The 14272-nt window shown below is 38.2% G+C and overlaps 1 protein-coding gene across 4 annotated transcripts in view; it reads right to left on the minus strand.

Annotated features, from left to right (window-relative positions):
* The window catches only part of MYBPC1 (myosin binding protein C1), a 90791-nt gene that overhangs the window by 38003 nt on the left and 38516 nt on the right, over nucleotides 1-14272 (minus strand). For all 4 annotated transcript variants that reach the window (XR_004357188.1, XM_032688501.1, XM_032688502.1 and 1 more), the window contains 10 exons: nucleotides 11777-11943; nucleotides 9719-9851; nucleotides 7992-8116; nucleotides 6832-6937; nucleotides 6366-6532; nucleotides 4850-5012; nucleotides 3505-3611; nucleotides 2134-2267; nucleotides 852-1008; nucleotides 105-209 (listed from right to left, as the gene is read on the minus strand). Coding sequence is in view for 3 of the 4 variants with exons in the window: in XM_032688501.1 (XP_032544392.1) it covers nucleotides 105-209; nucleotides 852-1008; nucleotides 2134-2267; nucleotides 3505-3611; nucleotides 4850-5012; nucleotides 6366-6532; nucleotides 6832-6937; nucleotides 7992-8116; nucleotides 9719-9851; nucleotides 11777-11943 (1364 nt within the window). In the remaining variant the exon portion in view is untranslated. The remainder of the gene's footprint in view (nucleotides 1-104; nucleotides 210-851; nucleotides 1009-2133; nucleotides 2268-3504; nucleotides 3612-4849; nucleotides 5013-6365; nucleotides 6533-6831; nucleotides 6938-7991; nucleotides 8117-9718; nucleotides 9852-11776; nucleotides 11944-14272) is intronic.

Consider the following 14272-nt stretch of genomic DNA (forward strand, 5'->3'; position numbering starts at 1 on the left):
CAACCCTCCAGGGCCTGAGCTAAACTCTGATCCTATTGCATCCATTATTTGGAGTTTGTTTCTTTTGTCTATATTAGAACATCACCACAAGAAAAAAAAAGTACCTAAGATGGGTGATCCACCATCATTTGCTGGAGGTTCCCAGGTCATAATACACCAGTCTTCACCCACCTCAGTCACGTTTGGTGCCTGAGGAGGATCAGGGACATCTGTTGTAAACAAAGTAAATATTACTTTAAAAAATCTTCTTCTTACTGCATAGTTTGAATTAAAAATGTAAAATAAGAAACAAATATGAATAGTTTTTGATGTGCAACAGGAATTCCTAATGAAGAGAGAGAAAAAGAAAGTTTGTGAATCCTGTCTGGTGTTTGGGAATGGATAAGTGCCAAGTTCTTCATCACAGTCAAGACACTTGAGAGGCACTTGAGCACATGTGGTAAGACAGAGCCCACAGCCACAGGGAGAACGGAGAGCAAAGAGTGATAAGGGCAGTCTGAGGGAACTACAGAAGTTTGGTCCCTGCAGCCTGAGGTGACAGCAGAGTAATAATTAACTCCTACTTAAATCCCTTGCCAAGCTCCTGTGTCCTTCAGTAACACTGAGCCTTAGTACCCTTACATCTCAATTCCTCACCTGACAGTGGAGACAAAGAGGTAAATGGAAGTTTTCTGAGAATCTGTAACAGTTTGGTAGCTGGGGAGGACAGCATCTACAGAAGAGAACCTTCAGATAGGAGAATGAGAATTTGTCTCCTGTTGGAGTGCATAAAAGTGTGGGTCTTCAAGGAACATTTATTGACAATGGCTGTGATAAAAGACATGGCTCATATGCACAGTTCCACGACTTACCAACCACTTTGATGTTGATTAGAGCTGTGTCCTCTCCAGCCTCATTCTTTAAAGTTATTCTGAAAGGACCTGAATCTTCCCTCTCAGCTGTATCAATGACCAGGCAGCTGCTGTCTGGATATGTTTCTGCCCGTATTCTTCCGCTGTCCGTGATCCCCTAGGAATCAAGGTAAACAGAGGCAAAAGTCATGTTTTCTATATTTGACAATAAAAGACAAAAATCAAAATTCAAAAGTAGTACAGTACAGTTCAGAAAAATTCTTAAAGCAATTGTAAGAAAAACCACAGTAAAATTCAGAATTTTAGTCACCTAATGATGACAAAAATGACAAAATAACTAACATAAGTACAAATAAGTACAATGTGGTAACTGCTTCGTACTCAGTTCAGCCATTGCACTATAAAGGATGAGGCACTAGGCTTACTTGTCCTGTGAGCAAGAACACACTTTTTTAACACCATCTGACATTAATTTGATGGAAAAAGAATAGTGGATTCTTCCAAAAGTGAAATAAAAATTTAATTAATTCACTTTAAAGGTCAGAGTGATTGTAATGGTCAGTAGTTTGTCCTCACAGATTTCAAATGCTGTCACATATTTTGGAGTAGGAGCTCTCTTAGAATAATTCCCTATTTGGACACCACAATTAATTTTCAAATTAATATTTGAAAAATAGTTGTCACAGATTTGACCAGACAGGTCTGTTGAATGTAGTAGTAATAACGTGTTCCAGCTTCCACATACCACAATGAAAATTTATATGTGAAAAGTGACTTTTTTTGTATTTACACAGCAAGGGATTGATCTGTGCAAAAGTTCTGCATTACGGTACCAGATGCAAGATGCCAATGGCCCAGCACATTGTTTCGTTTGAGACTTGACACTCCATTAGAATTTGTCATTCATTTTCCAAAAGCAGAACATATCATAGCTTCCTGTCAAAACCTGGCAGCCATTCTGGGCAGTATGTATAGAAGAAGTAGCCATTTGGTAGATTTTTTTTCTAGGTTTTTTCTACATCTCATATATCCTTCTCCTTTACTATTTATTTATAGAAAACCCATATTTTTTCATTCATTAATTTCAGCCTTTCCTTAAAAAGACTTAAAAAATACTAAATAATATTTATCTATTTTATCCTTGAGCGAGGAGTGTTTAGATAAAGGGCATCTTCCCCTTATTTTCTTCTGATAAAATCAATGTATTCATGAGGCCAAAGGTTATTTTTTGAAGAAAAAGGCTCCTTGTTGAGCTAAAGAAATGTGTATGATGACAATGTACCTTGTCACCTCTACTCCACACGACTTTTGGAGTTGGTTCACCGGTGATAGGGATCTCAAGTCGTAGTTTGCTTCCTGCCACTACTGTAACAGTGTTATTTTCCCCAAGACCATCCAGGTGAAGTTTAGGAGGATCTGAAAAAGGAGAGATTGTCCAAATCTGTCATTCAGCTGCTGCTTTGAGAGTTCAGTGACCTGACATAGGTCTGCAACATAAAGAAACATGCTCTATGTTTCACATTTTCCTGTTTTTTCTAGGCAACTGAATTTTTATTTGGAAAAAAATTTGTGAAGAAAATATATTTAAGAAAATAGTTATCTCATGAAAAAGAAATCATGGCACCATAGAGATTTTGGAATAGTAAGACCATATAGGAAAAAAAATGTTTTCCTGCAGCAGAATTATGTATATTCAGGTAACTTCTGAGAATGATTTTCTCTAAGTGGCTCTTGAGAATTTCCATTGCAGGCTTTTTACCACACTTTTACCATGCTTCAGACTTCACTATTCTTACAGTTATAAAGTTTTCTTAACCCAAATCCTTTCCTGAAAATGAAACTATCACTCTTATTGTACCTCATGTGTATGGAGAACAACTGATGAATATCCTCTTACAATTTTTTTTAACATGTTGCAAATGTAGTGGTGGGTGTTCCCCTCTAGTACCACTTCCCTTTTCATTCTCCCTAAATTTTAGCAATACTTATTCTAACACAGAAATCCCACTTCTTTCAGCTTCAATTAAAGAACATGTTTTCTAAAACTTTGGTCATTTATATTGCTCTCCTTTTGACTTCCAAGTTGCTGGTTGCAATTAGAAGCTGGTGAGGTATTTTTGTGGGAAGAGTCAATGCCTTGTTTTATTTTTGTTTGAAGGACTGGGATCATTAATAAGCCTTCTGTTTTACTGAATGAATGAAAGCTGGCTGGAAACTTTTTTCCATTTAGATAGCATTTAATGTATTCAGTGAATAGGTAAATATGTGCTTATTCTGCTAATCTTTTACCGAACTAAATCATATTTTGCAATGTTAGTGAGACAGTTCTTCAAAGACAAAACAATATATTTGAGAAGTGAATAGCAACAGGTATTTTACACAAACTTTTAATAGTGGTTTAAATTCAGTAATTCAACATCAAGAAGCCTTCAGCTCCCCCCAGTGTGTAAACTATGAGCAGGTCCTGAGGACAGGAAAAGAACTCTCCAACCAGCTCACTTGCACTTTGCCAAAGCAGCAGGTCTGTTTTCTCTGGTAGATGCCTCCTCAGAGGATACTAACTGATTGTAATCAAGGATATTTCATGCTGCTTTTAGTTTCCAAAGTTCAGAGAAAGAGAGGTCATGTAGAAGTTGTTGTGCAATATACTTACCTACAATATGTACTTTGCATGGAATATTAATATTATAGGCATCTGGTACAAACATGTATTCACCCTCATCATCAACAGCAGAAGCTGGTATAACAAATCTGTGGATTCTGTAAAAAAATTGAAAAAGAAATCAACATAAATTATTTCTGAAGACTGCTTGAAGCTGTAAGGAAAAATTTCTGAAAAGTGTAGGAGATCTGTGCAAGTGTACAAAAATCCTTTTATGGTCACTTAGTGGTATTTTAGCTGATTAAATACTGCGTGACTTGTACGAAATGTTATTGAGACAACCACCAAATAATGTAACCAATTCTAATATTGTTTGTTTGAACAGAGAACTAGAAAAATATAGGAGTGTAATACTTTTGACACAGCGATTCTGTGCTGCTGCCATTAGATTGTAGTTTGGTTGTTCAAGAAGAAATCTGTAGGTGATCCCACTGTGGGAATAGTCTGACTTCTGTTGAACTATGTTTTGACAAATCTAATATTTGTTTGCCAGAATAAAAAATGAGTGAACAAATCATATACTGCTCTTGCTGTCTGTGTCTTCCAGCTGATGATATTTTTGTTCTCCTGTGACCTGCTGTGCCTTATCTTTGTTCAAGGTAGGACTCCACTCTTTGTCCTCCCTGCTCCCCTTTCCTTCACCTCATACTATGAGCCTGCATGAGTCGTGGGGAGCTCCTTCACCTTATGTCAATCCAAGAGGCCATTGCACAGCTGGCACTTGACACTTACTGCTACTTAGGGATTGTTAGGGAGTTGTTGCAAACATTTCAAAGCCGGTTCAGGAGTGCCTTCACAAGAGCAGTTCCCAGCTGTATGAATGGTGAAGGGTGTGTAGTTAAAGGTAGGACCTGCTTTGGCAGTTTTGAGGTTTGTTTGTTGTTTGTGGTTTCTTACTTCACATGAAAAAGGACAGCTTATAAAAGCAAAGAAACTTGACATTTCCATAAACTTTGAATGGGCAGAGTATGCCCATTCAGGGCATATAAAGGAGCTATGAGAAAAAGAGGCATTTAAAAGCTACGTGTTCTTAATAGTGTCTAACAATTATTTTACTTTACTACTTAATATCCCATGCTAACAGCAACAGCAATGTCAAGAAAAATTAATAGCTTGAACTTAGATGGATCAAGGACTTGATTATTTTCTTCCACAGCCAGAATACCCAAGATTAAAAGAAGAAAGGAGACATGGCTTTTAAGATGATAAAAATATATGTTTTGAGGGACAGAGGTTAGCTTGATTAGCAAATAATTTTCAGTGAAATAACCCACATATTGGCTCATCTCTACAGTGTCATTCCATCAAAAGCCAAATCAATACACAACAGGCTTACCTTCCTTTGTGATAAAGCTTTACACGGTCACTAGCTTCAATCAGCTGTCCATTTTTGTACCATTTCCCTTCCACGTTCTCAGATATCTCACACTTTAGGTGGATTTCCTGTCCAAGCCTCACAGTCTGATCTTCCAGTGCAAGTGATATCTTCAGTGGTCTCACTTAGGAAAACAGAAGCAGAGATATTAATGGTGATAACAAACAGCAGCTCCTGATTCTGTCACAGAGCTTATGCTAGCCAGCACAACAGACTTCAAAACAGAAAAATGCCTTCAATAATAAAGTTCTCAAGTTGAAATACCAATAATATGAACATGTAAGCACCATAAATTAACTCTCTTCATGTAGTTTGATGCTTTAGAAAAGATGATCCAAAATACCCTGACTGGGGAAAGAAACTCTGTGGATGTTGCCAGCAGAACAACTAAGCCCAGGAGCATAATTTGCATGCTGGCCCCTCTCTGATGTTTGGGTGCTGGAGGAAGGGTGTTTCTATCCCCCAGACCCATAAGAAATTTTCAAGAAGTGAATTACCTGGGTCCCCAGATCTATGCACTAGAAGGAATTACAGCCCACCTTCCCTATGATCGAACTGCAATCAAGCCTGTGGCAAAGGCTGACTGGCCAGTAAGCTTAATTTCATATACTGCTTGCTCTCATGTTTGCTGAAGTGCCTTAACTCACCCTATGAACGCCCACAGATATTACTGGCTTTTGTAAAACTTGAGTTTGAGAGCTGGTACCCTAGCACACTTCCACTTTCTGGAAGATTAGATGCTGTAGAGCAGAGTCCAGGCTGAACATACAGTACAATCTGTATGCAATAAATATCCCTGGCTATAATCTGGCATAGAAAACAAAGAGTGATGGGAAAGGCAGTGTTTTGTAGAAAGACAGTTGGAAATTCCTCAGAAGTTGCAAGAAAGGAAAGGTGATTGAGCTCAGTAGCCCTGGAGGATAATTTCCAACTTGATAATAAAATAGCATGAATTTGTTGGGGTGCCAATTTGTACAAAATAGTCAAAAGCAGCATGAGTATTAAAAAAAAAAAAAGTGTAAATTTATGCATAATTCATGATAACTTTAGAGGACAGATAGATACATTTTGTTAAAAAACACAGATATTCTAAAGAGATATTACACAAAGCTGAGGAGGCTACATAGTCATGTGTTTGTGCCTAGGTTTGGCTTTCCTGTGAAAACCTGAAAGGATTAAGGGAAAGAAGATACTTTCCTTGAAAATTTCACTTTGTTGACCTATTGTATCTTTGGATGGATTGCTTTGTTTTCCACCTTAATGGAGTGATAATAAGTTATCAAGCAGAACTAGTTCATTGCTGCTACTGCAAACAGTGTCTAAAGAGAAGTCACTGTTCTGGAAATTTGCAGCAAAGAAATTGGTGTGAAGGTTAAGTCTCTCTTTAAACCCCCAGGGAAAGGCAAGCAAATTATTTATTTCTGTATGCCAGCAAACTGTGATATATGAATTCAGGAGCAAGATGGATGATACTCACAGTCAACTGCAAGCTTGGCTTCCGATTGCCCTCCAGTTGTCATAACTGAGTATGTTGCAGTGTCATTTTTTGCAGCTTCCTCTATGATCAAAGTGTGTTTTTTACCCTCAACCTTGATTCGATACCGAGATTTAGGATCATTGGTAAGTTCTACGCCATTCCTAAACCTATGGAAAAACAAAGAATTATTCATTTTCCGATAGAAGTCCTGTACAAATAAGACTTCCATAGACTGAAACTCCCAGAGAAGACTTTACAAGACTCTAAGGCACTAGAAAAGGGTAAACAAATGCATCCATGAATATATAAGGATATTTTTACCATTGGTACATTTTTGAATAATGTTTTATTGAGATTTTCTTGACAATTTTCAGGTTTACTGGTGTAGAAAAAGCTGCCCACATTTTTGCCTACAATTAAAATTGTCTGTGTTTTATTCTCAAGGAAAACACTACGTGTGGCTTACCATTTCACATTTGCATCGTCCTCAGATACTTCACAGCTCAGTTCTACTCGTTCACCAACGTAGCTAGTGGTATCCTCCAGGCCTTTGGTCACCAAAATTGGAGGATCTTTGGAAAGATTAAGTTACAGATTTATGATTTGAGAGGGAAAACTAAGTGAGAGAGATTTCCTAAATCATGCAGTAGAAGGTGATACTACTTTAAAATTTTAATATGAGTATCAAGGCAGCTCTTTCTGTCTTAAATCAGAAAAGTGTTTGCTCATTAAGATGATAGTAGGGAATGTGCTAAACAAAAATATAATATTTGTTCCTATTAATACCTGCCTTATATCCCATTTTGTTAACAGTTTGTCCAGGCAGCTTAACATGAGAAGCTGACATTCCCCTCTTGCCTCCCACAGATCCCTCTCATAAAACTGAGTTTTTATTAGGTCCTATAGCCCATTTTGCACAATAAGATGACCTAATTGAATATCATGGTGACCTTACTGGTTTAATCCATTCCTGATGTCATAAGTCAAGTTTATTTAATAGCGAGAGACTGTACAACAGTTTTCCTATGCTGCTTATAGGTGCAATGGACTCCATTATTTTAAAAAGATGTTTGAAACATTATATGATTTTTTTTTCTCTCACTGAATTTTTCTGTTTGTTTTGTTGTACACAATGTGATTAATCAACACCATGGGAGCAAAGAGAGTGAAGATATGGCCACCCATTCACAGTTTTTGATAGTCTTCCCTTAAATTAGTGCAGGCAGAATGAAAACTAACTGCTAGAAAGCCTGAACTGAGAGTACTATTAGTTGGACTAATAGTATCAAAGTCCTCAGGTACCTAAGTGTGGTGTAAGGGAAATATTATGACACACAAGTCTCCAAAATGGCTTAAAACTAATAAGGACTCCGCAAGCCCCACTAGATCCCAATGCACAGTATAAAATCAACCATATCCCTATTTCAGGGTTTTCACTAAGTTCCTGAACGCGGGATGAGGAAAAACAAAATGTCCAGGGATCACAGAAATACAGAATAATCCTAAGGGCTGCTAATACAAATACGAAAACATACTGAACCAGATCCTCCCTGTTAATTTCTGTTGCAGCCAAAGGAGCCACATCAATTTATGGCACGTGAGAGAGCATCAGGCTGACATAGTTACCTCTCACAAACAGTTCTGTGGAGCATTTCTCATCACCAGCTGTTACGTAATAGCGAGCATCGTCTGTCATCGAACAGTTGTTGATGAATAAAATTCGCTGGTTGCCTTTGTGCTCAAAAATGTATCTGTTTGAACAAGAATGCAGCAAAGATATGTTAGCAAAACTGCTGGGCCCCTTTCGTTCTATGTAGAAAGTCCTTTAAGGATTATTAGAGGCAAAAATTCTGGAGTTTGCACAGTAATGGAAAAATTGTCCTTGGAAGCAATTTCCAAGTTTTAACAGTGCTGTCATAGACTTCTAGCAAAAAGAACTGTGGTGTAGAGTGACAGTGAGCTCCTTCTGGCTTGTTCCAAAATCCCAAGCTTGGGTGATATGAAAAAAACACAAATTAAAAAAAAAAAAAAAGGAACAGGCATGGAATGATAGCAAATAGAGTCTGAAACTCTAGATGAGTAAAGCTGAAAATAACTAGTAAGAGGACACCATCACTCATTCCAACATTTTTGTGAAGTATAATAATAGCCAAAGTTAAGAAGTTAATATTGTTGGTAGGCCAGATGGCACAAGATATCAGTAATGGGATATGGGGTTTTGGTAATGGAGCCTTTCACCTTTATGTCACTGGTTTAGATCTGCTCCAGGTTTGTAATGACCAAAGCGCATTAGCGTCTGACAGCTGCTTCAGCAGCCTGGTTGAAATGCATTGGAGCACTCAACCCAGGCCCTTCTGCTGGAGAGGTATCCATAGAGCTGCCTGAAAAACGGTTCTGAGCTGTTCGTGGCAGATAAAGGGGCTAAGAAAACAGTGCCCTCTTTATTATCCATTTTTTTTTGCCAATTATGAAGATTAATCAAAATCCTTCATTGACTTTTGCATCAAGAGAATGAAGGAAATCTGCCCTTTCTGTCAAAGAGGGCCGTTGTTATTTACTATTTTTTTTTCACAGGGCCAGAGGAAAAAGTTCCTAGGATTTTGTGCTGCTGAGAAATGTTTGAGGAGCATTACATTGTTATGCACATCATCATTCTGAGCTGTATCTGACTGTGGAATGGGGTTTTCTGCACCAGTTGTAAGAGCTGGTTGCACCCACAGGAGGGACTGTGCTCAACTTCCAGCCATTGCTCTACAGGTACTCAAATGTCTACACCTGAAAGACCACTTCTTCTAGGTAAGGTCAGAGAGTAAACCAATTGAGGTGATTACAGATGAAGAATCTTGGGTACACTAGACCTGTTGCACATGACTGATAGAGAACATTGGTGACTTCTTTGTGTTAAAGTTAACTGGATAGAAGAAGATGAGACAAATCTCACACCCTTTTTGCCAGGTGGTTTATGAGCAAGGTGTATGTGATCTCAAACATCTCTCCTCTTAGCACACAATTACTGCAGAAAGATTATGTCCACCTTTGGATGTAGGACTGAGGACCAGTTCTTTATTTACTCACAGTTCTTCCTGATTTTTAAAAAACTACTAAGTAGGAAATGGCACCATGGTTTTTTGAGGATCTCTTGAGACAAAGGAGTCAATCTGCACTACATTTAGCCTACAGTGGACTGTTCTGGGTCATGAACAATATAGCATCATTTGCATAGTCTTCACATCTAATGAAATCCAGGAATAAAATTGATGCAAGCTGAGCGAAGAGAGAGATCTAAGCAACACTCTTGTCAAGGAAGTACACGTGTATCCATTTTATTGCTTACATATGATAAAATCACTTACTTTGCACTTGGTCGTATTTCTTGGCCATTTTTATACCACTTGAGTTCCACTGTTGGGTCTGCAAGCTCCACCATGAATCTTACTTTACCTCCTTTGTCCACCTGATATGCAGGATCGAGACCTTTGGCAAAAGCTGTTATGGAAGTGTTATTATAAAATGAGATCAGAAAAAGAAGACTGAATGCTGAAATGACATTGCCTAAATCTCATCAAAGCTGTGAGAATACTTGCACACAATGTTATGCATCACTCTATATTCTTACACTAGTCTGCATAGAATCAGATTATTTTCTAGAAACACTAGAATAAGTACAAAGCTATGCAGATCTGATTATTCTAAGTTCAGGCTAGCAGCTCTTCACGACTTTGCAGTGTGACTGTATTCTAAATAGGGTGGGGTAGATGTAGCTTTAACAGCTTGCTGTAGGCCAAGTTGTTGTGGCCAAGGTAAGGCCATATGCAACTCAAATATTTCAAAACACTTTAGAATCAACATTTTGACACTGACAGACAAAAAAGTCAGGCCCAGAGAGCAGATATCTGTGAGCCCAAAATAAATAACTAAATGGTACTACAAGCAAATTGCCCACAGCTAAGTAACCAGTTTCTGCTAAGGTTTATATCATGCGTATGTTTGATTACAGGAGACAGAATGTATCAAACACAACAGGAGTAGAGTTATTAAATACGAAAAGGATTTTTTATGTATCTTGTTGCAGTATAAAAGTTTCCAATTTATAATAAATGTGGCGTGAGGGGAAAAATGCCCTGGTCTCATCCTGTCACTACTATAGGCATTTTCCCCAATATTTGGAGCCCCTCCTGTAGGGAAAACCCTGTTCACTGAAAAAAATCCTGTTTTAGCTGGCAGCTCCACCTACTCAAAAGGGAATGGGGGAGAGGGGTTGGACAGACTGGTCACAGATGCTGAGAGATGCCTCTTTCCCAGGAAAACATTCAGGCATCTCTATGTGATGCACCTGGGTAGGGAGAAGCTCTTCCTCCCAGCCACACAATTCCTGTTCCAGCCTCCGGACCCACTGACTCTCCCCTCTGCTCCAGACTCCTGGGGGAAGACAAGGTGTTTCCTTTGGCTTCATCTTTACCGGATGCATAGAGAGCTTTACCAGATACAAAAACTGCCCCAGTGGCTCAGCCAAAGCCCATTGACTCCATTCCTCTCTCCCTCAATGGGACCTGAATCAAATATACCAGCAAATGAAAAATACAAATAAAAACTAATGTGTAGTAGCATAACACGTTATGATGTGAGGTAATGGATAAGAAGAGAGCGTGTATCAGGAAGCTGAATTACAGCTGGATTTGTGGAGGACTTCACCTACTCACAAGGGACTCCTCCAGGAATCCAGTGAAACAGCAAATGTATATATTGCATCCAGTTCTGAAATGCTGTCCAGGAACAAGCAGAAGCCACAACAACATAATGGACAGTGTGTAGTATTTATATGTATGTGTAGATGTATTATGTGACATATACATATATATTTTATACACACACACATATATATACATACATAGAAACGCATATTTATATTTCTGTATATAATTACACCACTCATAGTATTCAGTAGGGTAGATGGTGAAAGACAGGCCTGAATATCCCCACCCAGTGCAGAGTGCAGGGTTTTTAGTACTGCTGGGATTTCCAAGGAATGTAGATTAAGTGCAAAATGAAACTATGAAGAGCAAACAACATGTTTGCAGTGACCTCTATTTGGAGCAGAAGATATTGATGATAGCACAAGGTCTAATTTCCATATTGTTTGATCAGATGACACCTTTCCACACAACTGAGGGACATTGCTCCAGATGGAACTAATGCTTGTCTGAGAGGGAAGGATGCTTTTGGTAAGCACTGAATGTGACAAGATGCTTATACTATCCACAGTGGAACAAAGCAACTGTCTGATTAACTCCCTGAAGTAATGAGGCTTGAGTTGTAGTTTGCAAGTTCCCTTGTGTGGAAATGAAGCATATTTGGGTTTTTAAGGTAGATGTTTGACTAATGAGCATAAGAATATTCTCCCATATCCGTACCTGCACTCTTCTTCACCTCCCTGCGCATCCGCTTGAGGCGCTTTAACATTCCTCTCAGGTCAGTGATACCGTACTGAAAAGCAATCTTCTCATATTCGCTGGGATTCGCGTTCTTCAGCAGATCCCACACGTCTACCTCAGGTTCTTCCTCTTGTTGTTTAACCTCCCTAACATCAGCAAAATAAAATTACAGGTGAAGAGTTAGTGGTTATCATGCCATAAAAATAGGTGAAGCTGAATCTATGGTGAGGCTAGAAATGTTTTGACTGAAATTTGAAGGCTGCCATCTTATTTTTTTATTTCACTCAGAATGAGTAGAATAGCTCAGAATGGCGTTCACACCTGACTTTATACTTCTTCGAGTGAGAATTTAGATATAAGTTTTAATTTGGCCTTTTCTGATACAATCAGTTATGAGGATTTTTATATTGCTTCATTGCTTCAAAAAATATATATACTTTGAAAAATGTAGTACTATAGTAGCATACAGGCTAATCCCACCTAAATCAGTTTTATCTTCTGTAACTTGAGTAACTTGAGTTACAATTTATGATGGCACCTCTGAAAGCTGAGTCTAATCTGTACATGTCATAATTATGTAAAAATGCTTTCAACCCTGAGTCCCTGTAACTGCTACTTTGAGTCACCAATGAAAGGACATTGGAATACAGGAGAATCTGTGTCTGTTTATAGTTATACCAGTGCTTCTCAGCATTACTTGAAGTTGTCATATGAATAGGAAGTGGACATTTCCACACCAGCTTGGACTTGAAGGATGGATCTGCATCTCAGTCTTAAGAACAGGAAAAGTTTTCAGAGGCATCACCTTTACAGAAGTTTCAATACTGTGTTTACTATCTGCAACTCCAGGCTAAGATGACCAATAAAGAGAAGTAGGATTATTTTCACAATGGCAACCATTAAATGAGAGAACAGTGATGATAATTTTTCAGACTTAAAGCTTAGCTCAAAAAAGTTAACTGCTAGGACAATCCAGGAATTAGAGCAGAAATCTGTATTTTTCTTCCTGTAAATTCACTAGGATCCGACCAGTATCATTCTGATTTGATCTAGCTGGTCTAGAACAGAGTGAGAAAATAAACTTTTGAGAAATAAAAAAACACTGAGCTTTGCTGTGAGACACTGTTAGAGTTGAGCTCTATTTAGTCTGGCAGAGGATTTTCTTTGACATATACAGGAATAGCACTAGGGATCCCTGAGAATCCCTGTTGGATGAGGAACTATGGAAAACCACTTTGCTGTTTAGTCCATGAGGTTTTTTAATTTTCATAATACGTCAGAGTTATTTTAAAAAGGAAGAAAGCTTCTCCCTGAGCAGTCTTCGAAATATTTTCATTGCTATCTTAGAATTATGGTTACACAACCTCAGGTATATAATTTTATATTTTGTTCCTGTCACTTTTATCTGCTTTTATCTCATGCTTTCTGGAGGGTGACTATATACAGCAAACACTGGCATTTCAGTGAGATTCCTTCTGCATGGCAGCAAGTTGAGATCAGCTTGCAAACATATATAAAAGCTGACACACCCCATGGGGGGCATTCTCCTCTCCCAGGGCTGGCCACAAGCCATGCAATGCCTGTCCATGCTAAGGAGAGGTGATCTCTGTGGGAATCGAGATAATGTACCCCTTTGAATCAGGCAGTGGTTGAGAAAAAGGATCAGTTAGAGAATCCTGATTTTTAACCAGCTTGAAACGATAATTCCAGGCTCATTTTCCTCTTGCGTTACTGGAGAACAAATTTTGACACTTTGTTCTTAGACCTCAGTAGTTTCTGCTGAGGGTAGGGGGAAAACAGTGCTTGGTATTTTCTAAGCAGACTGACCTCACAAGAACACTTTCAGATCTTTACCCTAAAAATGTGCATTTTGTTGAAAGATGTCCCTTTTTTTTAAAAAAAAAAAAAAAAAAGGGGACCCAAATGTTTGAGTGTTTTTGAGATCTTGTGCCTTTTGGAATGTTGTGCCATTACTGATGCATTGCACTGATGAAGCGTAATCAATCATAGAGTGGCTTACTGAGATAAGAACTGGGTTTTCTGCCTGCCAACTAGCACGAAATTAGAAAATATTATATCAATTCTATGCATTTAGGTTTTTTTTTTTTTTAAAAAAAACATGTTTCAAGTAGTATGCACCAAAGGTGAAAAGTTCTAGGTCCTTCCTTGGTTATATAACCCAGGGATGCACCTTGGTACAAAAGAGAAGGAATGCACCTCCAACATTGCCTGTTGAAAAAATTGGAATGAAAACATCTATTTGTCTTCATAATAATGGATGTTAATATCCACACACATGGATATTAATATCCACAGTGTGGCTTAATTAACAGTTTCATTCAATTAAGCTCAGAAATGTGAGGTTGCATTTCAGTGCCTGAAACAAGGAGGTGATGAACCAATTTGACTGATGTCAAATAATGGTGTTTAAAAACTAAACATTTGCTTTATCCATTAACCACACAATAAGTATAC

The sequence above is a fragment of the Chiroxiphia lanceolata genome, chromosome 5 (assembly GCF_009829145.1).
Source record: "Chiroxiphia lanceolata isolate bChiLan1 chromosome 5, bChiLan1.pri, whole genome shotgun sequence".
Taxonomy (NCBI): domain Eukaryota; kingdom Metazoa; phylum Chordata; class Aves; order Passeriformes; family Pipridae; genus Chiroxiphia; species Chiroxiphia lanceolata.